Below are 26,300 nucleotides of genomic sequence, written 5' to 3'. Positions count from 1 at the left end.
TTCTCCAGGTCTGCCCTGGCTTGCTCTGTCTCCCTAGGGCAGCTGGCTTTTGTCCCAGGGGAGCATGGGAACAGCTTGGGTGAGAATGGGGGAGGGGCTTCCCAGCAGATCTCACCTCTCCCACCTGGCATAATTTCTACCCTGCACCCAGCGATGCCCAAGAGCCAGCGCAAGAACCTCTGAGCCCTCCTGCCGGCCTTCCCCACTGTGGGGCCCACAGGATGGCTGGGTGTGCTGGGGTAACTGAGGGAGATGACTTGTGGGTGCCAGGACCAGGGGACTTTGGGTGATTTTGGGCCTATTCCTTCCTCCTTCTAGGTGTTTCCTGAGCTGGAGAAAAGGAAAGCTGGATGCTGGGATTCTGCAAATTCGGTGGTGGATGTGAGACTAGCTAGAGCATGGACCCTGGCCAGCCCTGGAATCTGAATTCAGAGATCTTTGAAAAAAAATGCCTTCTGATAACTGAGCACCTACTACATGCTGGGCACTGCACTGGGAGATCTGTGTGCATTCTCTCATTGAATCTTACAACCACCCTCTGGGATGGTTTTTGCTATTAAGCCAAATTTGTAGATGAGAATACTGAGGGCTGGAAAAGATAAGTACCTTGTCCAAAGTGACACGGCCAGTAAGCTGTGGAGTCTGGTTTTGAACTAGGCTCTCTTGGACTGGAGCCCGATCTCTTCATTTCTGGCAGAGACCTGTGGCTTTAGGGGGCCGAGACCAACCCATGGGGGAAGTAAGTCCTTCCTGTTAGATCTGTCTAAAGAGTAGTGAGTTTTTCATTTAGGAAACCACATGCAGGCCAGGCTGGACTGCCCCATTTCTAGCCCCCTTTCTTCTCTGCGGACTGCCCCGTTTCTAGGTCCTTTTCTACCCTTTTCTGTAGAGTGCGTTAGACGCATTTTACAGAAGGGGACTCTGAGACCCTTTCTTCTCTGCGGGGCAGGGTGTGTGGTTCAGACGAGCCTCTTCCATCCTCAGTTCTGTCCCTAAGCCCTGAGTGACCTCAGCATTGAGCATCGTCTCTGAGCCTCAGTTTCCTGTCTATATCTAGTGCCACCAGGCATTAGAAGCGTAAGTGCTTCAAGGATCTCGGGTGAAAAGCCGCCTTAGCGGCGATCATACACTAATTAATAAAATGCCTTGGCCGGGGCTGGGCAGAGGAAGTAAGCGGGCGGCTGAGGTGACAGCTGGAGGGAGGGGCGGGGTGGAGCCGGGAGAAGGGTGGGGAGGGGAGGGGCCGGAGCTCCGGGCAGTGTGCGAGGCGCACGCACAGGAGCCTGCACTCTGCGTCCCGCACCCCAGCAGCCGCGCCATGAGCCGTGAGTGCGACCCCGGTGCCCTGCGCGGCCAGGAAGTTTCTTGGCCTCCTGGCGGAGCCTTGAATGCCAGGCTCAGCCCCTCCTCTCTCTCCTCTGCAGGAAGTCTCTTGCTCCAGTTCTTGCTGCTCCTGCTCCTGCTGCCGCAGCTCCCGGTCCTGCTAGCGGACCCAGGGGCGCCCACGCCAGGTAGGCGGCCCATCCCTCCCCACGGGAACCCCCGGTCTTGCGCCCCTGGTCTGGTTTCAACCCCCCCTTCCCCTCCAGCGGGCTCAGCTTTCCCTTTCTGCTCGCGGTGCTGAGAAAGGGGACTGAGGCTGAGTCTTTTGGACGGATGGGGGCTCTCTGAAGCCCCCCGGGAGTGTGGCCTTGGCTAATGGGCCCTTCAGGGGAAACAGCAGAGTGGGATCTGGTGCCGACTTGGGGAGAAGGGACAGTCCCTATCCACCCCCCTCACCTGTTCTGGGCCCGAGATGTCTAAGCAGCCTCTGCACCCAACAACCCCACTGTTTCCTATAGGGGCCTCTTTGGGAGGAAGCCGCAGGCACCAAGGGAAATGAGTTCCCTTTCTCCAGCCACTAACCGTCTGGGAGCCCATCCTGATTCCCATTGCCAGTGGAGAAGGTCTCCCCTGGTGAAGACTTTGGGAGAACACGGGAGATAGAAATACATTTAGGAGCCGCGATGTTTCCTCTGGGGTTTAAGAGATCCCCATTGAGCAGATGAGGAAACTGAGGCTCAGTAGGTGCCATGATCCCCCAAGCTCACACAACACATGGTGGGCCCAGGATCTGAACTCAGGTCTGTCTGCCTCCACACACTTCACAAGGTCTTTCTACAGAAAGCTGCTTCTACCCACAATGGACCCTGAGCCACTCTGGGTTTCATGGGGGAGGTTGATGGGGAAATTCCGCCCCTCCCTCCCCCATGCATGTGCCAGGTTCCAGGTAAAGGAATTCAGCTCCTCCCTCAGCCAACCTTCCTCCCCCAGCTTACTGTTTCTGTGTGTGTGCGTGTGTGTGAGCGTGTGTCCCAGCTGGACATCGTTTCCTCCACCACCTAGCTGTGTCAAATCTCTACAATGAGACCCTGAGAGGGCAGGAGGGGGCAGAAGGGGTCTGCACTTTCTGCTGTGATGCTCTGAGGATCTGGTGCTTAGGGGAGAGAGGAAAGATATGTACGTGGACTTTGGATCTGACCAAGTTTCCTGAAACAGAGGCTTTGGGTGGGTGGCATTTAGGGAACCCAAAGAGAGGATGGAGGGTGCTTTAGGAAAGGGTTTGGGTTGAATGAAAGTCTGGTTTATGGGAAGAAGAGGAGGAAGACTCATGTGGCCAGCACTTTAAAGTTTACAAAGGTTGGTTGTGGACATCCACTTCTTTGGTGCTCTCAACAGCCCTGCCAGAGACGTGCGTTAGACCCAGTCTACAGAAGGGGACTCTGAGGCCCAGAGGGGGTGAGGCCACTTGTCTGAGTCCTCACAGTGAGCTGGTGGTGGGGAGTAGAAGGGGCTCATCAGGCTGCCTCGCTGAACCATCTTGTCAGTCCCTGGATCAGCCCAGCACTTCCTCTGAGCCCCCAGCTGGCTCCATCCAGGCACTCTTGGTATACAGGGCTACTCGCCTGTGTTCTTTTTTAGTCCATTCACTAATGCACAATGAGCCACGGTCTATGCTCTTTTGTTCTTTGCCTTTTCGGTTTCCTTTTATATAATAAATGTTTACATGGAGTTGTTTTTTTTTTTTTTTCATTCCCAAGGGCTTATTTATACCAGTCTTTGGCTGGGGCCTGGAGACACAGAGCTGGGAGGAGCTCACAGGCTGATGGTGGAGCCAGAAATGCCAACAGACTGTCATCCAAGGGGACCAGGGCTGTGCGGAGCTCATGGGAGGAAGCAGGGGTGTGCGGAGCCCAGGGGAGGGAGCAGGGGTGTGGGGAGCCCAGGGGAGGGAGCAGGGGTGTGGGGAGCCCATGGGAGGGAGCAGGGGTGTGGAGAGCTCAAGGGAGGGAGCAGGGGTGTGAGGAGCCCAGGGGAGGGAGCAGGGATGTGCGGAACTCAGGGGAGGGAGCAGCTGCCTCTCAGTGCGAAGAATTGTGGGAGGCTTCTTGGATCTGATGACTTTTGGACTGGACCTTGAAGGAGGTGGCGGGTGGGGGAAACAGTAAGAGACTCGACCATGAAACACCGTAAGGGTAATTGGGAGCAGGAGGCTGAGAATGGATGCATAATGTCGGGATGAGACTGGAGGCCGGAAAACTGGTACTGAGGCTCCTGCAAGGATTTAGGAAAGAACGAATGACAGGTGGAGTGCAGGGGCAAAAGGTCTGGGTTGCCCTCGTATTTCCAAGTCTGCAAGTAAACTGAGGGTCAAGCTACTTGGGCATCTGCCCCAGGAAGCCAAAGCCTGTGTTTTGCCTCTAGAGGCAAAGGAGATGAAGAGATGAGGGCTGCACTCACCTGAGAGGGCAGGCGGAGGGAGAGAATGCTGCTTTCCCTCTCTGTTAGGGGAGGAGATGGAGGCCAGCCCGGAGGCAAGGCTGTACCGGTGAACCCTGAATCCTCAAGTACTTCCCCTCTAGTCTCTGGACCTGACTCAGTGCCCATCTTCTAGATGGGGATAGGGCACGACCTGGCAACCAGAGCTGTGTGCCAGGCAGAGGAGCCCCAGGCCAACTGACCCGGGCACATGGGGCAAGATCCCAGCCGTGCCAAGGCTGCCCAGGTGCCTGCACCTGCTCTGCCAGCACCAGCTGGGTCTGTGGACCAGGAGGGGGCTTCCTCTCCAGCAGGATCTTCCAGCTGCTGGGCCCAGTTGTCTAGGTCTGGTGCGGTGGTGCTTAGGTGTGGGAACTGGGACCCAGGCCAGACCAGTCAGCGTCCTTCACCCTTTTTTTTCTCTCTGGCTGCCAGGTCCCCAGAGCCTCTCTAAATATTATTCTTTAGGGGATTTGGGTCCTGCCTCTTCACTGGGCAGTCTTGCAGCCTGACGCCTCCGCATCCTGGAGGACCTGGTGTTCCCTGGCTGTGCCTATCCCCTAGTCACGCTCAGTCCTGGACCTGGAGCCCTGACTTTTGGGCTGGGGGATGTTTCCTTCCCCAAACCCTTGGAAAGGTTCTGGAACCAGGCAGTCCTGGACAGTCCTCATCTGTGGGGGTGGGGACTACCAGCTTGGCCTTTCCACCACGTGTGTCTGGCATGCAGTGTGGTGTGCTGGTCACGTCTGCCTCTACGTGTCTTGGGGACTCAGTGAGAGCAAATGGGACAGTTCTCTGCTGATGGGACAGTTGTGGGAAGGTTGTACTGATACAAATAATGGAGAGGGACAGATTGGTTCTACCCAGAGTAGAAGGCCTGGACGTCGAATGGAAGGCCTCCTTTAGCCCACCTGCTGCACCCCCTTCATGGGATATACAGAAAAATGAGGGTCCAGAGGTGGGAGGGACTTGTGCAAGAATGCACAGCCAGTAAGAGCATCCGCTCTCTAATACAGCTCTCCCAAGCAACTACTTGGTGTCTGGCCCTGTGCTGAGTGTGGGGGACTCAAATTGAATTAGACTCGGTGCCTGCATCTCCCTGGTTCTCTTTCTTGATGAACAGGGATATCCTCCACTGAGCGCAGAACTGAGTTGGTATGAAAACATGTAGGATTGAAGTTAGACCGAAGGAAGGCCTTCCTGCATGAATACTTCCTAAAGGTCTGGTTATGGCAGGAGATGGTGATCCCCCTGGGTCCTGGTTTCATTCATTCTGGATTTTCAAGGTTCACTTTGAAGGAATGTGACAAATCCACCTCTCCTGGGTCATCCCCAGTCTGTGCATCAAAGCGACTCTCCCTTTCCATCCCTTCCCCAAATCCAGTCCTGGGCACCTCCAGGAGTAGGAGGAGGAGGAAATTTAAGTCTTGACTCTGCAACTTCAAAGCAGAGGGATCTGGGCAAGCCTCCTGCTTTCTCTGGGCCTCACATTCCTCACTGTGCAATGGGGAGTCTCATCTACCTCTCCTAGGGAGTACTGGGGAGATAAATGAGTGTTGGTGTGGAAGGTTGTGGACTTGGTCAGCTAGAGCCCTGGCTTTCTGGCTGGACTGTGATGGTCCGGCTGTAGTCTAGTGGCACCCAGTCTCCTCTCTGCCCAACCTGGTGCCCTGGGGCACAAGCAGCAGACCCACTGTTGTCCTTCCTGGGAGAACTTTTCCTGTCCCGGAGCAGCTGGTGTTTATGGAAAGAACATGGGGAGCGCGGGGGAGGAGGGGGGAAGCTGGACAGGCCGGCCTGGGAGGGAGGAGCCTCAGCTCTGCACAGCTTCTCTTGGCGGGGAGGGTGTGGGCAGCCATTCCAGCTTCAGCATCTGGAGCTTGTGGCTTTTCTGCCTGCGGAGGCAGAGCTCTAGGGCCACAGCGGGAGGCCTTCTGGCTCCACCTCAGACAGCTGTTGAGGGTCTGGAAGATGAGGGACTCCCTTTAGTCAGGGTGGAGGTGGCCAGTCTCCTCACTTCATTTTATTTATTCCACGAACATTCGTTAAGCTCTGGCTACCACATCTGGATCTCAGACCTGGGTTAAGCCCCAGTTGTGTGCATAGCCTGTACTGGGGGAAGAGAAAGCCGGGGAAGGGAAGGGGTGGGAGTCCCTTCTCCTGGAAGCTTGTGGTGGAGAAGAGCAGGTTGAATTGGAACCCGGAGCCAGGACAAGGGAGAGTGGGAGGAAGGGAGTGTGGACATTCGGGGAAGCCTTCTTGGGGAGGCAAGGCATGGGCTCAGCTGATTTGGAGGAAATGTATTAAGGAGGCTAACAGCCTGGATAAAGGATGGAGACGCTGAGGGTTTGGGGCTAAGGGAGGGGCTGGCGCACAGTGTTTGAACTGCGGGGACCTCTGGAGTTCAATTTGAGATCCCTGCTGTGGCAGGGATGGGGAAATTGAGCCTAGGGGAGGCCTAACCCCTGTGCCCTTAGAGTGGTAGAACTGGACCCTGAGTCCTAGAGGGCCTTATGTGCCAGGGTTGGGAGCTGGGCAGTGGGTGCTACAGGAGCTCCTGGGCAGTTGAGAGAGGCCAGCAGGAGGGGCAAGAAGGAGAGTTCCATACGAAAAAACTAGCCGGGCGAGGTGGCGGGCGCCTGTAGTCCCAGCTACTCGGGAGGCTGAGGCAGGAGAATGGCGGGAACCCGGGAGGCGGAGCTTGTCGTGAGCTGAGATCCGGCCACTGCACTCCAGCCTGGGCGACAGAGCGAGACTCTGTCTCAAAAAAAAAAAAAAAAAAAAAAAAAAAAAAAGAGTGACAAGTTCTTTCTCGGGGGAGCAGACCTCTGAGCCAGCATGGGGGCTGATCCAGAGGACTCTTGGCCTTTCTGGGCCTGTGGCTGGGGGAGGCGGGGCTGGGGTACTGCCAGGCCCTTTCCCTGGATCCTGCCTGCCAGGTTCGCCTGTGGCTGCCTGATAAAGCCTTTTTGTCCAGCCTTCTTCCCCCGACCCCTCCCTCCTACACCCCTGCTGGGGCCATTGTGGGGCTGTAGGGAGTTGCCAGGGCTTAAGCAAAACTATTTGCATGATTCTTGTGGTCCTTGCTTGTGTGTGTGTGTGTGTGTGTGTGTGTGTGGTGGTGTTTCTGTCTTCGACGTGGGGACTAAGAGGACTCTGCTGCCCGGGTCAAGCCCTGTGCTGTGAAGTGAGGAGACTGAGACCAGGGCAGGGGATGGGGACAGGTCTTCCCCAGGGTCATGCTCTCTGATCCTAGCACCCCGAGATGACAGTATTTCATCCTCAGCTGCTCCCGCCTTTCACTACCCTTTTGACCTGCAATAACCAGTTGCACAAAGAATGCATGTTCCCTATAACGTTGGCTCTGAGCCCAGATAAGGAAGTATGTTTGCAGAAAGGAGCCCGGCGTTTTCTGGGTAAGGTCAGAGATGGAGCCTTCTGCCAGGAGCTAGGAGTTTTTGGTCTACCCAGCTCTGTTCTGTTTCGTTGGCCAAGTTGTTACCTCTCCCTGAACCTCAGCTTCCTTCACTGAGCAGTGGTGGTGGTGGGGGTGATAGTGGATCCTACTGAACCTGAGGAGTCTGTAACTTTGCTGCTAAAGAATCACGGAGGCAGATTTAGCAAGGGTGTGGTGGTCTGAGGGATCTGGGTTAGATGCTGAGAGGGACTTCCTCATAGAGTTTCTCCAGGAGGCAGCAGGGTGGACGCCAGAGCTCCACGCACCCTCCCAGGAGATCTTTCCAGTCCTATCTCTCCTATTCCCTTGGTCTGTGACCTTCCTCTGGATCCTAGAGCCCAGACCCCACCCTGATGCCGGCCAAGTCTGATTCCATCAGGAATGGGGGCTGAGGCAGCTGAGGCCTTGGAGTCCCCCTCCTTCTGCACACCCATCCTCTGTCCCCAGGGTTCTGGAAAACTTCTTTCCTTAGACTTGGCTGCTGAGGCTGTGGGGGTGGAGTGGAAGTGAAGGGATGGGCATTTGGTCTGGTGAGACTTGTGGGACGATAGGTCTGGCTCTCCCTTTTTCTGGCTTCAATTTCCCTATCTGCAATGTGGGCATAATGATACCTGCTCTTCTCTACCTTCTGCAGAAATGGAGGGGTGGTGAGGGATCTCGTTTTCCTAGTGTTCAGGTGCTCAGAGCCTGGGTGGTGGTCTGGGAGAAGTCCCCCTCCTCATCCTTGTCCCTTTTCTGACCGCCCCCCCGCCCCGGCCTGCCCTTGCTGCTGGACTCTGACTAGGCAGGAAGTGAACGCTCTAGAAGCTCGTGGCTGTGGAGTTTTATCAGCTCTTTCTTAACCTTCAGTGTCACAGCTGGGGCTCTGGACTCTTCTCTTGCTGCCATTTGGTGGCAATAGGGAGGGAGGGGGCTCTTCCCCTGGGGGCCTGATGTGGGCTAGGCTGGAGTTCCAGAGCAGGGCGTGGAAATGTCAGGATTCGGGCTTTATGTTCACAGAGGTGGGAACGGTGGGGGGCTCTTGGGGGAACCCTGGAGCTCTGGTACCCCGTGATTCAGGACGGAGCTGCAACTTAAGTCCACGCCTCTGGCCCCTCATTCCCCCATCAGGGGCTAGATGGGGGTTAGGAGGCCACCCTAGCATGGTCTCTGACCTCCATTTCTCACCCACAGTGAATCCCTGTTGTTACTATCCATGCCAGCACCAGGGCATCTGTGTCCGCTTCGGCCTTGACCGCTACCAGTGTGACTGCACCCGCACGGGCTATTCCGGCCCCAACTGCACCATCCGTGAGCTGGGCCTTCAGCCCTCACTCCTGCCCTCTGGCACCCTCCTGCTCCCTGGGCCCCTTCTCCTAGACCCTAACTTCCTACCCTCCTCTCTGGCCATGGCCCTGTTCTCCTTCCTTGCCTGGCTCTGCCCCTCTCCCTGACCTGGCTTCAGCATGAGCTCTCACGCTTGGTCCACCCTTACTCCCTGCTTCTGGGTTCCATGGTGAGTCTTCACCACATGCCCTGGCCCCTGTCCTCATGCCTGGTTCTGGCTCTGTCATGTGTCATTGCTCCCAAGGTTCCATCCTTACCCACTTCCCCATAGGTGCTACTCTGTTCCATCCCGGCCCTTGTCCTCAGTGCCTCATCTTCCACCCTGGCTACTTCTGGTCCTGCTAGGAGGGACGAACTGAGTGACTCCCATTGCTCCTGCAGCTGGCCTATGGACCTGGCTCCGGAATTCATTGCGGCCCAGCCCCTCTTTCACCCACTTCCTGCTCACACACGGGCGCTGGTTCTGGGAGTTTGTCAATGCCACCTTCATCCGAGAGCTGCTCATGCGCCTGGTACTCACAGGTGGGTGTGGGGCAGGGCCCCCTGACCTGGGGGAGCAAGCAATCCTGCCAGTCCTTTTGAATTCTTGACATCTGATAAGGGTAGTGGGTGGGGAGAGTCTATGATGCCAGATAAAATAAGCCCCAATCCAGGAGGAGGCAGGAACTGGGGTGGAGCTGGGGGTGGAAACACCCTTGTCACCATTATTTTTGCTCTCTGCAGTGCGCTCCAACCTTATCCCCAGTCCCCCCACCTACAACTCAGCACATGACTACATCAGCTGGGAGTCTTTCTCCAACGTGAGCTATTACACTCGTATTCTGCCCTCTGTGCCTAAAGACTGCCCCACGCCCATGGGAACCAAAGGTAAAATGGGGTGAGGAGCTGGACCTGGGGATCACAGGAGGTGCTCAGTTCTCCTCTTTGGAAAAAATCAGGCAGAAGAACAATTATTGACCCAATTCTGCAGATGGCTAGACCAAAGCAAGACATATGACATGTCCAGAGCCTGGGCTGAGAACAGGAAAGGGCAGCAGAGGGTCTTGCCTGAGGTCACGTAGAGTCAGACCGATGTTTCCATAGTTCCAGGGTGCCTCTTTGCTTGATCCTTTTCTAATGATGAGTTAGGTCCCGCTGAGGTGGATGTGACTTGGAAGTTATGATGTAGGAAAGAATGAATAGTGAGCTATTTATTGGGTGCTGTCTCTGTGTTTGGTTCTTTACAAATGTAAGTAGTTTTACTTGCTTCACCAGTGTAAGGTACAAATAAGTCACATTTTTTTCTTTCATTGCTCAAGACTCCACTTAGCCACACTGGCAGGGTTCTTCCTTGTAAGACCTTCCCATGCCACCTGCAATTATCCAAAAACCTGGGATATTATTCATTTCAGACCCATCTGTTCATTGTCAAGTACAGAGAGGACAAGAGAGGCTCATTAGTCCACTGCTGCTATACTTCAGTTCCTGCCACATGGTGGCACTGTTGAATGCCAGTCCTGTGCAGCCTCATGGTTGTGTCCTTTTTTGGGTTCAAGACCTCGCACCCTGTCCCTGCTTGGGGCACTACTCTGATGATTTTCAATCACATGGTTAGCTGCTATTCCCAAAGCATGACCGTTCTACCAGGATAGCTAGGTCTTGCCAACTTTGCTGAAATCAATGCTTGCCCAGTGTCAGTGAGTGATGATTCCAAATTACGGTTGATGGATCACTCCCTCTGACTTCCCTTTTGGTGGATTTTCTTTAGGGGTACTTGATATTTTTTGCTGCCAGAGGAACCCAGTCAGTCATCTTAATCCAAATAATTTCCATTGATCTTGAACCTTCAACAGCAGGGCTCACATCTTGATGCATTGTGAAGAGGTGCCTTTACCAGAACTCAAAATATTCTGTTCCTTTCTGTGAGGGCATTGGGTGACAACTCATTTAACACTGACATAATTAAGGAAGGCCTCTCAATACTTATTCTAAGGATGACTTGTCTTTATGCCAGACATAGAAAGATTGGCATCATTTAAAATAGGTTGACAGGGCCAGGTGTGGTGACAAACGCCTGTAATCCCAGCACTTTGGGAGGCTAAGGTGGGTGGATTGCTTGAGCTCAGAAGTTCAAGACCAACCTGGATGACATGGTGAGACACCTTCTCTACAAAAGAATACAAAAGTTAGCTGGGTGTAGTTGTGTGTGCTTGTAGTCCCAGCTACTCAGGAGGCTGAGGTGGGTGGATCAATTGAGCCCAGGAGGTCAAGGCTGCAGTGAGCCAGAGTGCAGAGTGGCACTGCACTCTGGCCTATGCAATAGAGTGAGACCCTGTCTCAAAAATAAATAAATAAATAAATAAATAAATAAATAAATAAATAAATAAAATAGATTGGCAAACTACAGCCTGCAGGCCAAATTCAGCCCACCCCCCCATTTCTGTAAGTAGTTTTATTGGAACACAGCCACATGCATTTGTTTATGTGTCATCTGTGACCGCTTTCCTGCTACAATAGCAAAAACTGAATAGATGTGACATGTCTGTATGGTCTACAAAGACTAAAATGTTTACTATCTGGCTTTCTCCAGAAAAAGCTTTCTGACCTTTGATTTAAAAAAATTATACCCACTGGTTCTCTGCCATGCTTACATTATCTCTTGCAATCCTCAGATTCACTGTATCAAATGGGCATCATCTGCCCCTTTTTAAAGATGGAAAAATTGACACTCAGAGAGATGAGATGACTTATCTGTGTTCACACAGCTAGCAAATGGCATAGTCAGTTGCAGACACAGGCAACCTTGACTGAGGGGAAGAGAGTGCATGTTTGTTTTTTTCTGTTTCTTTATTTCTTTTTGGTGAAACGTTTCATTATGGCAAAATTGCAAAGATGCACAAAAGTGGAGAGAAAAGTAGAATGAACTAGGTACCCATCTTTCAGTTTCAACATTTACCCACAATTTCTTCATCTTATTTCATTTCTCACCTCTCATACTTTTGTAAAGTATTTTAAATCAAATTCTAAAAATCATGCCACTTAAAATTCTAAGAATCATGCCACTTCACCCATAAATACTTCGAGAGTCTTTTGGTAGAGTGAGTTACTTGGTGGTGGTGGGGAGGTGGTCCTGAGGAGGCCACTCTGGGCTTCCTGCTTGGGCCAGTTTGCCTGGTGAGCCCAGATGTCCCTAGGGCAGCAAGATCCAGATAGGAGAAGGTACTGCTGTTTCCTATCCCGCAACCAGGGAAGAAGCAGTTGCCAGATGCCCAGCTCCTGGCCCGCCGCTTCCTGCTCAGGAGGAAGTTCATACCTGACCCCCAAGGCACGAACCTCATGTTTGCCTTCTTTGCACAACACTTCACCCACCAGTTCTTCAAAACTTCTGGCAAGATGGGTCCTGGCTTCACCAAGGCCTTGGGCCATGGGGTGAGTACCTAGGAAGGGCTCAGAACTGCTCTGGACCTAATTTGGCACACACATGTCATCGACAGTGGGCCGGAACCCTGGTGACCTGAGGGACCTCCTCTCTATCCACAGGTAGACCTCGGTCACATTTATGGAGACAATCTGGAACGTCAGTATCAACTGCGGCTCTTTAAGGATGGGAAACTCAAATACCAGGTAGTGCTGGACCAGGGGGTAGGGCAGAGGGAAGGGTCTCCCATGGTCTTCCCTGGCAAAGACTGCTTGGGGGCGGGAGGGCTCTGGGTCATGTCCTGAGAGGGCCAACCACGGGAGTGGGAGGCGTGTGCCAGGAGTGACAGTATACCCTGGGAGGAGGCAGCAGGTGTGAGAAGCCAGTGAGGAGCAGACGTGGCCTCCCATGTCAGCCAGGGAGGTGGATTTTGGAGCTCAATAGGAGATGAACATTTGTAGTCTGCATGTATTTATTTAATTATTCCACAATATTAATTGGACACGAGAGTATACCTGGCACAGGTGATTGAGTAGTGACCATTATAGTTATGGGCCCTGCCCTCAAAAAACCACAGACAAACTCTAGGATGCTCATTCTATGAGGGCTTTTGTCTAAATCAGAACTGTCCAACAGAAATATAATGTGAACCACATACATAGTTAAAATTTTCTAATGTCCATATTAAGAGGGAAAAAGAAACAGGTGAAATGGATTTTAATAATACATTTTAATTAATGCAATATGTCCAGGTGATTAGCATTTTAACATGTAATCAATACATTGTTAATAAAATATGTCACATTCTTTTTTCATGCTGAAGCTTCAAAATCTGGTATATATTTCACACTCACAGGACTTCTCAATTTGGATGCTCAGTTTTCACTGGAGTGATCTAATCTGTATTAAGATTTCATAAAATGTACAGCTGAATAAGTAGAGTGATATGTCCAACTTGTGACACGTCCGACTTGTTCCATGCATCCTTAAAGATTTTCCAACAGCTGAAGTATCAGTTTTAAAATTCAAATAGAAATTAAGAAAAACCTAAATAAAATAAACTAAGTAACATTCAGTTCTCCATTCACACTAGCCAAGTTTCTAGTGCTCAGTAGCCACACATGGCTAGTGGCTACCATATTGGATCATGTAAATCTTAGGCAAGCACCAAAGCAAAGTTCGATGCTGAATCTTTAGGACTAAGAACAGGACTTGGCATGTAGTAGTCTCTTGGCATGTATTTACTGAATGAATGGAGAAGTTGCCAAATAATTAGGTACACTTGTAGCTGCCACCAAGGAGAAGCTGTGAGTGCCACTAGAGTGTTTGGATGGTGGGTAAAACTTCCCTAGGAAGTTACAAATAAACCCAGAGTTGCATGAAGGATAAGGAGGAGTTAGGGATGCTAGGAATGGGAGAGGACTTTCCAGGTAGAGGGTTTAACAAGTACAAAGGCTTAGAGGTGGAGAGCAGCTTGGCGACTTGGAGGGAGTATAAAAATGGGAGCATTTGTTGAGCCTAGCGATCGAGGGTAACAATGACTTTATGGGAAGGTGGAGATGTCTGTGGGGACCGTGTTAAGAAATTCTACTTTCTGCCAAGAGCAGAGAGAGTATTTGGAAAGGTTTTAAGTCAGCTCATGATGCAATATTTTTTCTTTTTAATGTTTTTTTTTCTCTCTTTTCTTCTTTTTTGCTTGGGTGCAGTGTAGAGACTGGCCTGTCTGGGGATAGGAGTGGACATAGGGAACCCGCTTAGGGAAAGGAGTCAGAGTGGAAGATGAAGGTGGGTTGCTTGAGGTAGTGGTGGTAGAGAGAGAGAGCAGGGGACTGATTTTAAGAGACATTTTGGAGGTGGAATCAACAGCCTTGGCTGAGGGGAACTGGCAGCTCCAGCAGGAGTGGGAGGGAGTTGGTTGTGGGCAGCTGGGGGTGACCCCCAACCTTAGGTTGCCAGGTGGCCCCATCCCACAGGTGCTGGACGGAGAAGTGTACCCGCCCTCAGTAGAAGAGGCGCCTGTGTTGATGCACTACCCCCGAGGCACCCCGCCCCAGAGCCAGATGGCCGTGGGCCAGGAGGTGTTTGGGCTGCTTCCCGGGCTCATGCTGTATGCCACGCTCTGGCTACGCGAGCACAATCGTGTGTGTGACCTGCTGAAGGCTGAGCACCCCACCTGGGGTGATGAGCAGCTTTTCCAGACGACCCGCCTCATCCTTATAGGTGAGGACTCCAGACCTGCCCTGCCCTGGAAGGTCATGCCCTCCATCCTGAGAAGCGGAGGGCTGGGGGGTATTTAGAGGTGGAGGCTGGGATTAGAATCCTTGCTTTTCTGCTTAGTGTCCAGAAGACCTTGAGCAGGCCCCTCAACCTCTGTAAACCTCGGTCTCCAAATCTGTACATTGGGGTGAATGATGATTGTAAGGATTTATTGAGATCATGGATGGGAAGGCACCTAGCACATAGCAGGCCTTCAGAAAAATGAATGACTGTGATGGTTGATTATTAGCTGGGTGACTCAGCACATTTGATTAGCCACCCTGAGTCTCAGTTCCCCCATGTGCTGCACCCAGATGCACACTTGTGGTCCCCAGCATGTGCAGGGTCAAACTCTAGCTTGCCTTGCCTTCAGGAATCTTCATGTTCCCTTCCCTGCATGTATCTACCTTCCTGCAGTTTGGTAGCTTCTAGATGACTCAGGGACAGGATATTTTTGTGTTCCCTATGGGGGCGAGTCTGCAACCTAAAATGTCAGATGGTTTCCTGCCTGGGAGCTTGGCCCCTGACATCCCTGTCCAGACCATGTTCACTCTGAGTCACCAGTAACTCCTTTCCCCCACCTCTGGGCACCACTGGGCCTGGCTGGTCCCAATTATAGAGCCTAATTCACTGGAGCCACAAAGAGCCAGGCACTGGGAATAGGAACAGTCACTAGAGGGAAGAGGGGCTGGTTCTGAAGTTTCAGCATCGCAGAGACCTTGACCAGAGAAAACTGGAGGCTGCCCAGCACACTGGCTGGAGATGAAGCTGTGACCAAAGGCAGGACCCTAGGGCACCACACATCCAGTGCTTCATTTAACTCCCCTACAACCTCATGAGCCAGGTATGATTACCCTATGAAAATCAAGATTCAGGGAGGTTAAGTGAATTCTCCAGGGACACTCAGCAGATGGAGACTTGAGGTCTGGTTGCCACCAAAATTTATGCTACTTCCACTCCATCACGAAGGGGGATCTTCTTGAATGGGAAGGGGTTGCAAGCCTCAGTCTGATCTTCTGTGACATGCGAGTATTGGAAAGGGATTCCCCCTCACGTCTACACTTAGTATTCCTACTTTTGGCCGACATATATGGACACACCCTCTTATGCCAGGCACTGTGTCAGCAATTTCGCTGTATTCATTATCTACTTTTCTCAACAACCGTAATATAGTATTGCATTGATGTTATTATTATTATTATTATTATTTTTGAGGTGGAGTCTTGTTCTGTTGCCCAGACAGTAGTGCAATGGCGTCATCTTGGCTCACTGCAACCTCTGCCTCCCGGGTTCAAGCCATTCTCCTGTCTCAGCCTCCCGAGTAGCTGGGATTACAGGTGCCCACCACCACGCCTGGCTAATTTTTGTACTTTTAGTAGAGACAGGGTTTTGCCATGTTGGCCAGGCTGATCTTGAACTCCTGACCTCAGGTGATCTACGGCCTCGGCATCCCAAAGTTCTGGGTTTATAGGCATGAGCCACAGCACCCGGCCACACTGATATTATTATAACACACATTTGACAGTTAAGGAAAGTGAGGTTTTGAGAGATTAAGTAACTCAGCCCAAGCTCAGGTGGCTCGAAGTGATAAAGCCAAGATTTGAATCCAGGTCTACTGATCCCACAGTCTGTAGCTCCAGATCAACTTCTAAAAGCCAATTTGTCTAATGGCTAATTGGCCTAAATATCAGTTTCTTTCAGTATCTAGTTGCCCAGTTTTAATTTTGTTACAGAATATTCAATTTGCATCTTCTCTGGCTTTTTGCTTTCTAGCTGGTTATAGCTACAAAGGGGGCAGAGTAAAAATTTATTTATAAGTCTCCTGTTATGTAAGAACATATAGGAAATACGTTTTTTGAAATATATTTAGGGCTGGGCTCCCCTTCTGTCCTCAGTATTCCCTTTTGCCACTGCAGCAGCTCTGAGTGATCTCCTTGAAGTCCCCCTCTATCACCAAGGGTGTTAGCATGATGATAGCTCTCACCAGTAAATCCTCCACTTTTCCATCTTTGGTAGTTTCTCCACCTTCTTTTAATGGGCTTCAGGAGGGAGGTCACGAGACCAATTCTTGGACACCTCCTTTGCATGTCCTGCTTAGCTGGGCCTACAACCTCCCTCTGAAATGTGGGAGTAGCTGGTGCTCTTGTCTTGAGACCTCAGTCAAAATAGACCAAAAGTTCTATTTTCACATCCTGTTACAAAGAGACAAAATGGAAGAGGCCAAACAAAATTAAACATCAACAGCAAAGCCAGGTATGATGGCTCACACTTGTAATTCCAGGGCTTTTGAGAGGCTGAGGTGAGAGGAGGGCTTGAGGCCTGCAGTTCAAGACCAGCCTGGATAACATAGCGAGACCCCATCTCTTAAAAAAAAAAAAAAAAGCTGAGTGTGGTGGTGCATGCCTGTGGTCCCAGCTACTTGGGTGTCTGAGGTGGGAGGATTGCTTGAGCCCGGGAGGTCCTGGCTGGAGTGAGCTGTAATTATACCACTGTGCTCCAGCTTGGGTGACAGACCAAGACCTTGTCTCTAAAAATAAAAATAAGCATCAACAACAACAATAAACAGACCAAAAGCAAGCACCTCTCATGAACTGGCCTGCTTTCCAAGCTGGGCATCTAAATCACTGTGCTTGGCTGACTTTATTTCCAATCCTTCCCTGCCCAGGGGAGACCATCAGGATTGTCATCGAGGAGTACGTGCAGCAGCTGAGTGGCTACTTCCTGCAGCTAAAGTTTGACCCAGAGCTGCTGTTTGGTGTCCAGTTCCAGTACCGCAACCGCATTGCCATGGAGTTCAACCATCTCTACCACTGGCACCCCCTCATGCCTGACTCCTTCAAGGTGGGCTCCCAGGAGTACAGCTACGAGCAGTTCTTGTTCAACACCTCCATGTTGGTGGACTATGGGGTCGAGGCCCTGGTGGATGCCTTCTCTCGCCAGAGCGCTGGCCGGGTAAGCCCCAGAGGAGTGCTGGTGAGGGCAGGTGGGCTGAGGGATCCAGCAGACCTGGGTCCAAATTCCAGTTCCTCTTCTGTAAAATGGGGCTAATGTCACTTCTACAGGGCAGTTGTAAGCATTCCTGCATGAATTCTTTGGTTCATTTGTTCATTCCACAATACCAGACATTACGCCAGGTACTGGAGATGTAGTGGGAACAAGACCTATGTGGTTCTTGGCTCATCTTTTAGTGCTCACACCCTAGAAAGTGATGGCAGTCATATGACAGCTAACAGCATTAGGGCCCTTACTGTGTGTCAGGCACTGTTCTAAGAGCTTCTCCTATGTTATCAGAATTCTAAGAGTGTGCTATAAACCACAGTACAAAAACCCACCATGCTCTGGGAGTCAGGGAGGGACATCTGACCCAGAGTTGTGGGTTATGGGAAAAGAAGTGATGTCTGAGCAGAAATTGGAAGGAGGGATAGAGATTTCCCAGGGTAAGAGGTGGTGTTAGTGGCAGGGGATGGCTGTGTTCCAGATAGAGATTACGGCATGGGTGAAAGGCATGGAAGTCAGAGGACATGGCAATTTGAGGAACATAAGGACATTCAGGGTATGGTAATATATGTAATGGTGCCTGCCTATGGTGTTTATTAAATCATAAGCCTCCACTATGGGCTGAATTGAGGTTCCCCTAAAGTTCATATGTTGAAATCCTAACCGCCAGAACCTAGTATGTGACTGCATTTGGAGACAAAGTCTTTAAAGAGGTAATTAAGTTTAATTGAGGTCATTAGGGTGGGCCCTAATCCAGTGTGACTGGTGTCCTTATAAGAAGAAGAGATTAGGTCACACACACAGAGGGAAGGCCACATGAAGATGTAGGGAGAAGACAGCCATCTACAAGGCAAGGAAAGAGGCCTCGGAAGATACCAAGCCTGCCAACACCTTGATCTTGAACCTCCAGTCTCCAGACAGAGGAAATAATTTCTTTTTTTTTTTTTGAGACGGAGTCTCGCTCTGTCGCCCAGGCTGGAGTGCAGTGGCCGGGTCTCGGCTCACTGCAAGTTCCGCCTCCTGGGTTTACGCCATTCTCCTGCCTCAGCCTCCAGAGTAGCTGGGACTACAGGCGCCACCACCTTGCCCGGCTAGTTTTTGTTTGTTTGGTTTTTTTTTTTTGTATTTTTTTTAGTAGAGACGGGGTTTCACCGTGTTAGCCAGGATGGTCTCGATCTCCTGACCTCGTGATCCGCCCGTCTTGGCCTCCCAAAGTCCTGGGATTACAGGCTTGAGCCACCGCACCCGGCCGGAGGAAATAATTTCTATTGTTTGAGCCACTCAGTCTGTGGTACATTGTCATGGCAGCCCTAGCAAACAAACGCATTCTCTTTCCCTGCAATTCCCAGCCAACTCCTTCCTCAATCTCCCCTTCTCCACATTCGGAAGCTCCTATCTGCTTCATCGCAGTCTCTGGCTCCCCTGTTGTCTCCCAGTCCTCTGCTTCTCTCTAATCCTCGTCCCTAAACCCTGTCATGAAGTTGTGGCATACATGGATTTCCATTTCCTTCTGATAATTTGACTGAAATTAGCTTTTGCTGCCACAGGTGGGCAGCTGCTGGCTGTTTTATGGCCTCTTTATGGGTTTCTTTATGGTTCTTTGTGGGGACACAAGACATGATCAGAGACAGTAACCTTTGCGTGAGGCTGGACAGTTTTCAAAGCATTTTCAAGGAATGACCATGATGATGTGTGTGAAGAGCCCTGGCATCGTACCTGGCACAAGGCAGAAAGACCACAGAGATGTATTGACTCTCAAGATTTTTTTTTTTTTTTTTTAAATAGAGATGGGGTTTTACCATGTTGCCCAGGCTGGTCTTGAACTCCTAGGCTCAAGCGATCTGCCCGCCTAGGCCTGTCAAAGTGCTGGGATTACAGGCGACTCTCAGGATATTAAGAAGAGTGAGTGATGTTAAGACAGGCTTTCCCTGGTAACCATTGTGTATGGCTACCCTCTCAGGGGTTCCCATGTGACCAATACTGAGATAACAGCTTTGCATAGTTTATCCCATTTAAATAGACCACAGCCATATCAGGTAGATGCTTTTCCCTTCCCCATTTTTACATATGTGGGAACTCAAACTTAGCTCGAATAGCTGCCCAAGGTCCCTATATTAGTTTCCTTAGGCTGCTGCAACAAAGTACCACAAACTGGGAAGCTCAGAGCAACAGATGGAGGCTAGAAGTCTGAATTCAAGGTGTCAGCAGTGCCATGCTCCCTCTCAAGGCTCTATGCCTCCTTGGCTTCTGATGGTGGCCAACAGTCCCTGGCATTCCTCGGCTTGCAGAGGCATCGAGCTCCAGTCTCTGCCTCTATCATCCTGTGGTGCACTCCCTGAGCTTGTCTTTCCTCATTTTATAAAGACACCAGTTATTGGATTGGAGCCCACCGTAATCCAGTAGGATCTCATCTTAAATTGATTACTTTTGCAAAGACTTCATTTCCAAATAAGGATACATTCACAGATGCAGAGAGTTAGGACTTCAACAGATATTTAATATTTTGGGGAACACAGTTCAACCCTCAACAGCCCCACAGCTTGTGAAGCTGTAATTGGCACCATCCTCTGCTTGCTTTGCTCATATGATTTCATCCAACCATGCCTTTCTTTTTTGCCCAATTATAGTTGTTCTATTAAAATGACTATCTCTTAAGCATGAACATTATTGTTTCATCCTAAGCACCAGAGCCTTCTTTTCTCTTTCTCTTTCTTTCTTTCTTTTTTTCTTTTTTTCTTTCTTTCTTTCTTTCTTTCTTTCTTTCTTTCTTTCTTTCTTTCTTTCTTTCTTTCTTTCTTTCTTTCTTTCTTTCTTTCTTTCTTTCTTTCTTTCTTTCTTTCTTTCTTTCTTTCTTTTTGAGATGGAGTCTTGCTCTGTTGCGTGGGCTGGAGTGCAGTGGTATGATTTCGGCTCACTGTAACCTCTGTCTCCTGGGTTCAAGCGATTCACCTGCCTCAGCCTCCCAAATAGCTGGGATTACAGGCACCTGCCACCATGCCCAGCTAATTTTTGTATTTTTAGTAGAGACGGGTCTTTGCTATGTTGGCCAGGCTGGTCTCAAACTCCTGGCCTCAAGTGATCCGCCCGCCTTGGCCTCCTAAGGTGCTGGGATTACAGGTGCGAGCCACCGTGCCTGGCCAGCACCAGAGCTTTCTTTAGACTAATGCGCCTTAACTGTTAGTAATCAGAAGCTTTTTCTGCAGCCTCTTTTATCTCACCAGGTTACCTGAGCTTTGAGTCCTATTTTCCCTCCCTTCACAGGGGGTTACACTACCTGTTGGTGTAATTCAACGGACTGGGGAGCAGTGTGAACCACAAGAGAGGTCCTCTTGGTCCATTCCACACTTCAAAGATGAGGAAGCTGCCGGGTGTGATGGCTCATCCTGTAATCCTGGCAGTTTGGGAGGCCATGGTGGGAGGATCATTTGAGGCCAGGAGTTTGAGACCAGCCTGGGCAATATAGTGAGACCTCACCTCTACAAAAATAAAATAAAACAAAATTAGCCAGGCATGGTGGCACATGCCTGTAGTCCTAGCTACTTGAGAAGCTGAGGTGGGAGGATTGCTTGAGCCTGAGGAAGTTGAGGCTACACTGAGTCAAGATCGTGCTATTGCACTCCAGCCAGGGCAATGGAGTGAGACACTGTCTAAAAAAAAAAACTCACACAAAAAAATGAAGAAGCTGAGACTCAGAGGGGCTTCCTGAGACAGCATGACAGCAGCAGGCCCAGGGGCAGGTCTACAGCATCACAGCTGCTAGGCTGTCCAGCACTCTCCATCCTAGCTCAGAAGGGACTCCCATTGGAAGCTGTTGTCCCAGGAACTTACCCAGGCTCCAGGACAGCCTGGCCTGGCTCCCAGACCACTGCTGTACTTCTCTCTCGGCAGATCGGTGGGGGCAGGAACATGGACCACCACGTCCTGCACGTGGCTGTGGATGTCATCAGGGAGTCTCGGGAGATGCGGCTGCAACCCTTCAATGAGTACCGCAAGAGGTTTGGCATGAAGCCCTACACCTCCTTCCAGGAGCTCGTAGGTGAGCAGTTGTTTCCTGGATGCAGTCCCTGCCCTTGAGGGACTGGCAGCAAAGTCAGGGAGACATCAAGGAAATAGAACGGGACCATACATGTGGCAATGTGTAACAACCAGACTTATAACGGCCGTGGAAGTGCTGTGCCGGGGTGGTAAATAATCCTGCTTGGGGAGAGAAGGTGACTTTTCAGCTGGGTTTGGAGAACAAATGGCAGTTTCCAGTGGGAGAAGAGAAGGAGGAGCATTTTAGGCAGAGCCATAGAAAGTACAAAGGCATAGAGGTCAGACAGCAGGTATCTGGGGAAACAGTCGTAGATGTGGCTGGGGCAAGGGGCTTATGCTGTGAGGGTGATTAGTGATGGAAGGTTGGGGCCAAACCGTGTAGAATCTTGGCTTTCATACTAAATATTTTGGGTTTTATTCTGTCTAGTGCTTTCTAAGTACCCACTTATGGGCCAGCTGCATAAAAATCACTTAGAAAGCTGATTAAAATACCAAATCTCAGATGCCTGTCCTACAGATTCTGATTCAACCATCCTGGGTGGTGCCCAAGAATCTGCATATTCATATGAATAGAGTATATATACATATATATGAATATATATGAATAGAGTATATATACATATATAAATATATATGAAGAGTATATATACATATGTATACATATATACATATACACATGTATACATATATACATATACACACATCTATATAAATATGTATGTATATATAAATATATATGTATATATATAAATATATGCGAGTATATATATATATATATATCCCCCAAGATCCTCAGATATTGGGCAGCCAAGTTGCCAACCCTTGTCACATACAGTGGGGAGCCACTGAAGCAGGGTGTGACATGGCCCATGAGAGTTCCCAATGGAGGATGGATTTGAGGAACTGGGCAGGGAAGCAGGGAAGCTCCACATCTGTCTCCCATTGGCCACTATCCGTGAACATGTGGGTATTGCAGAGTGGAGCAGATTCTCTACCTGAGCTCCCTGAGATCCTGAAACAGCAATCTTTGTTATTCTTTAGTCTCCCATGGCAAATGGTCCCCGGGGCAGAAGGAACACTGCCACTGAATTTCTGTGTGAGCTCGGACATGTTACATCTTTGAGCTCTAGTAATAAAAGGGCTTGGCCCAGGCTAAGGTCTTGAAATCTGTCTGTGAAGGAAGCAAGATGGGGAGCATTCTCCTTTCCGTAATCATCAGGTAATTAGGGCCCAGAGTTGCTCAAGCTTACAGGCTGTTTGGGGGCAGATCTAGGCCTCTGACTTTCTCTTTAGTAGCATTTTCCTTCCCTAGACCCAGTCCCTGAGGAGGAGCAATTTGTGATTTTCTTCTTGACCCTTTTCCCCAGTGCCAACCAGGCCAAATTCTAGGGCACATGCTCAGTTGCTCAAGTTATTCTCCTGGAGTCCCTATTATCCCCAGAAAAAGGTGGACAGAGAAGGGTCACACCCCAGGTTGACCTTAATGGCATCATGGATCTGAGGCTAGCGTTTCCCCTTATCTCCTTGTAGGAGAGAAGGAGATGGCAGCGGAGTTGGAGGAGCTGTATGGAGACATTGACGCGTTGGAGTTCTACCCTGGGCTGCTTCTTGAAAAGTGCCATCCAAACTCTATCTTTGGGGAGAGTATGATAGAGATTGGGGCTCCCTTTTCCCTCAAGGGTCTCCTAGGGAATCCCATCTGTTCTCCGGAGTACTGGAAGCCGAGCACTTTTGGTGGCGAGATGGGCTTTAACATCGTCAAGACGGCCACACTGAAGAAGCTGGTCTGCCTCAACACCAAGACCTGTCCCTATGTTTCCTTCCGTGTGCCGGATGCCAGTCAGGATGATGGGCCTGCTGTGGAGCGACCATCCACAGAGCTCTGAGGGGCAGGAAAGCAGCATTCTGGAGGGGAGAGCTTTGTGCTTGTCATTCCAGAGTGCTGAGGCCAGGGCTGATGGTCTTAAATGCTCGTTTTCTGGTTTGGCATGGTGAGTGTTGGGGCTGACATTTAGAACTTCAAGTCTCACTCATTATCTGGAATATTGTGATTCTATTTGTTCTTCCAGAATGCTGAATTCCTTGTTAGCCCATCAGATTGTTAGGAGTAGTTCTCATTTGGTCTGCCAGAATACTGGGTTCTTAGTTGACAACCTAGAATGTCAGATTTCTGGTTGATTTGTAACACAGGCATTCTAGAATGTGGAGCTACTGATGAAATCTGCTAGAAAGTTAAGGGGTTCTTATTTGGCATTCCAGAATCTTGACTTTCTGATTGGTGATTCAAAGTGTTGTGTTCCTGGCTGATGATCCAGAACAGTGGCTCGTATCCCAAATCTGTCAGCATCTGAGTTTCTAGAATGTGGATTTGATTCATTTTCCTGTTCAGTGAGATATCATAGAGCGGGAGATCCTAAGGTCCAACAAGAATGCATTCCCTGAATCTGTGCCTGCACTGAGGGGGCAAGGAGGTGGGGTGTTCTTCTTGGGACCCCCACTAAGACCCTGGTCTGAGGATGTAGAGAGAACAGGTGGGCTTTATTCATGCCTTTGGTTGGAAGCTACCAGGGCTCTATCCCCATCCAGGTCTTGACTCATGGCAGCTGTTTCTCATGAAGCTAATAAAATTCGCTTTCTAAAGTTGCCTGTTATATATCTCTTTTGGTCCCATCCCCCAAAGCAGAGGCAACCGAATGTGGCTAGCCTTTCTCCTAGCCACAGCTGGGCGTGCTAGAGGTTGCAGCATGAGATTTTCTGCTGGGATCCTTGGGCCCATCACTGTGTAGACATGTTACCACTGGTGCTTTCTTTTTCCCTGCGGGCCAGGCACTGCCCTTTTCAGGATGCTCTCCTAAAATACCCATTGCCCCAGCCCCGGGAGATATAACTTTCAGTTCTCATCATCTGATTAAAACAACTTCCTCCCTTACAGAGCAAACAACAGAGGGGCACCCGGGGAGGAGAGCACATCCTGTGTGCCAGTTTCACACTTTCAATTCTCATTTGTTCTCACACCAACAGTGTGAAGTGCGTGGTATAATCTGCATTTCAAAACCAAGGAAGCAGCCTCAGAGTCGTCGTGTGACACGCCAAACGCAGGCTGAGTCCAGAGCTTGTGCTCCTCTTGATTCCTGGTTTGAGTCAGTTCCAGGCCTGATCTTGCCTGTCTGGCTCAGGGTCAAAGAATGGTGGAGTGTAGCCTCCACCTGATATTCAGGCTACTCATTCAGTTCCAAATATGTATTTTCCTAAGTGCTTACTATGTGCCAGTTCCTGTAACAGGTGTGGGGACACAGCAGTGAGTAATCAATACAGACAAGGCTCTGCCCTTATGGAGCTCACACACCAGTGGCGGAGAAACAGACCATAAATAAGGAAACAATGAAATAAGATAGATATATACAAGGTAAGTGTAACTTCCCCTCTAACCCCCTCTGCTCTGTCCTCCCCTACTGCGCTCTTCAAGATCAGAGACCCAACAGCAGTGATCTCAGGGCAGACAGCCCTCCACCCCAGTCCCGAGACCCTTTTCTCAGGACCTCTGTAGGCAGCCGAGAGAGAGGACAGAGCGGTAAGATGAGGGGTTGAGGGAAGGTTCTTCATGATCCATACTTTGGGCTTAGCATTTCTCAGGAAGAACTATGGCCCAGAAACAACAGGGGAAACTAGAGTTCAGTCTGACAGTCCTTGGCGTTAAGTCTCCTGTCTTATAGTCCAGAAAATCCTGTTTCTCCTTAGTTGCCTGGAAACTGCTCCCATCATTCCTTCTGGCCCCTGCTGAATTTAGGGAATGCAATCCTTCCCTGCTCTAGCAGTGGCTCTGATGTGGAAAGATCCTTTGGATGCTGGAAGTGTCCATGAAGAGCTTGTGTCCTGTCCTTTCTTGCAGATTCTCTTTCCCCTCTTCTGCTAATACCTCTTACTTTGCTTGAGAATCCTCTCCTCTCTTACTAATTTCAGTCTTGGTGGTTCTATCAGGGGTGCATTCTGGGCAAGGGGTGGGCCTGTGAATCAATCCTGGGCAATCAGACAACCTCTCCTTAAAAACTGGCACATGGAGACTGAGGTCACTGACTCTGATTCATCCCCACAGCTGGCTCTGACAAGATGGTCAATTTGTTTCTGCTTCTGAGATCCCTGGGGCAGCCTGGATCCCTGCCCTTCTCAAGACTTTAGCTTTTCCTTCCATCCGGTGACCTATTCCAGGAATTCCTCTTTTGCTTAAATCAGTTGGAGTTTGTGTCTGTTGCTTGTAATCAAGCCTTTATGGCTGCTGGGCTGAGTGACACAAGCACTTTAATGGCCTGGAGGGACTTTTAATCAGTGAAGATGCAATCAGATGAGTGTTTTGGAAAAAGCACCCTGGGGAAGGGTGGACGACAGAGCAGAGCAGGATGGACAGGAAGCTGGCAGAACTGAGGAGGCTACAGTTGTGGTCCAACCAGGAGCTGATGGCAGCCAGGGGAAGGGCTTTGGGGATGGAAGAATGGGATGGGTTCCAGAGGTATTCCTCTCTTGAATGCAGGTGCCTAGATTAGGTAGACTTTGCTTAGCACGGGCAACTGCACATGAAAGTTTTGCAAAGGGAAACAGGCTAAATGCACCAAAAAGGCTTCTTCAGAGTAAATAATCTTAATGCTTGTAATTTGAACATTTGTTCCTGGAGTTTTGATTTGGTGGATGTGATGGTTGGTTTTATTTGTCAGTTTGGCTGGGCTATAGCACCCAGTTATTTAATCAAACATTAATCTTGGTGTGGCTGTGAAGGTATTTTGTAGATGTGATTAACATCTACAATCAGTTGACTTTAAGTAAAAGAGTACTTAAATAATTTGGGTGAGCCGTACCTAATTAGTTGAAAGACCTTAAGAACAAAAACTGCAGTTTTGTGGAAAAGAGGAAACTTTGCCTCAAGGCTATAGCCATCAACTCCTGCCTGAGTTTCCAGCCTGCTAGTCTGCCCTACGGATTTCAGGTTTGCCAACCCCAACAATTGTGTGAATTAATTTCTAAAAATAAAGCTATATACAGCCA

The 26,300-nt window shown here is 50.1% G+C and overlaps 1 protein-coding gene across 9 annotated transcripts; it reads left to right on the top strand.

Annotated features, from left to right (window-relative positions):
- Positions 1-1,285: 1,285 nt before the first annotated feature.
- On the top strand, positions 1,286-26,300 carry PTGS1 (prostaglandin-endoperoxide synthase 1). 9 transcript variants are annotated; one of them, XM_077968062.1, is made up of 11 exons: positions 1,286-1,325; positions 1,425-1,511; positions 8,429-8,545; positions 8,963-9,103; positions 9,305-9,448; positions 11,808-11,989; positions 12,101-12,184; positions 13,952-14,198; positions 16,900-17,075; positions 21,120-21,267; positions 22,797-26,300. In XM_077968062.1, exons 1-11 carry the CDS (start codon positions 1,319-1,321, stop codon positions 23,150-23,152), a joined length of 1,689 nt encoding a protein of 562 aa, XP_077824188.1. In that variant the 5' UTR covers positions 1,286-1,318; the 3' UTR covers positions 23,153-26,300. The 9 variants fall into 9 exon arrangements, with proteins under 9 accessions (XP_077824188.1, XP_001088270.1, XP_077824187.1 ...); XM_001088270.5 differs by having other exon boundaries at positions 16,900-17,186; XM_077968061.1 differs by having other exon boundaries at positions 1,425-1,588; positions 8,397-8,545; positions 16,900-17,186.

This window comes from Macaca mulatta, chromosome 15, assembly GCF_049350105.2.
Source record: "Macaca mulatta isolate MMU2019108-1 chromosome 15, T2T-MMU8v2.0, whole genome shotgun sequence".
NCBI lineage: Eukaryota > Metazoa > Chordata > Mammalia > Primates > Cercopithecidae > Macaca > Macaca mulatta.
This window is presented reverse-complemented; position numbering and strand designations above follow the sequence as displayed.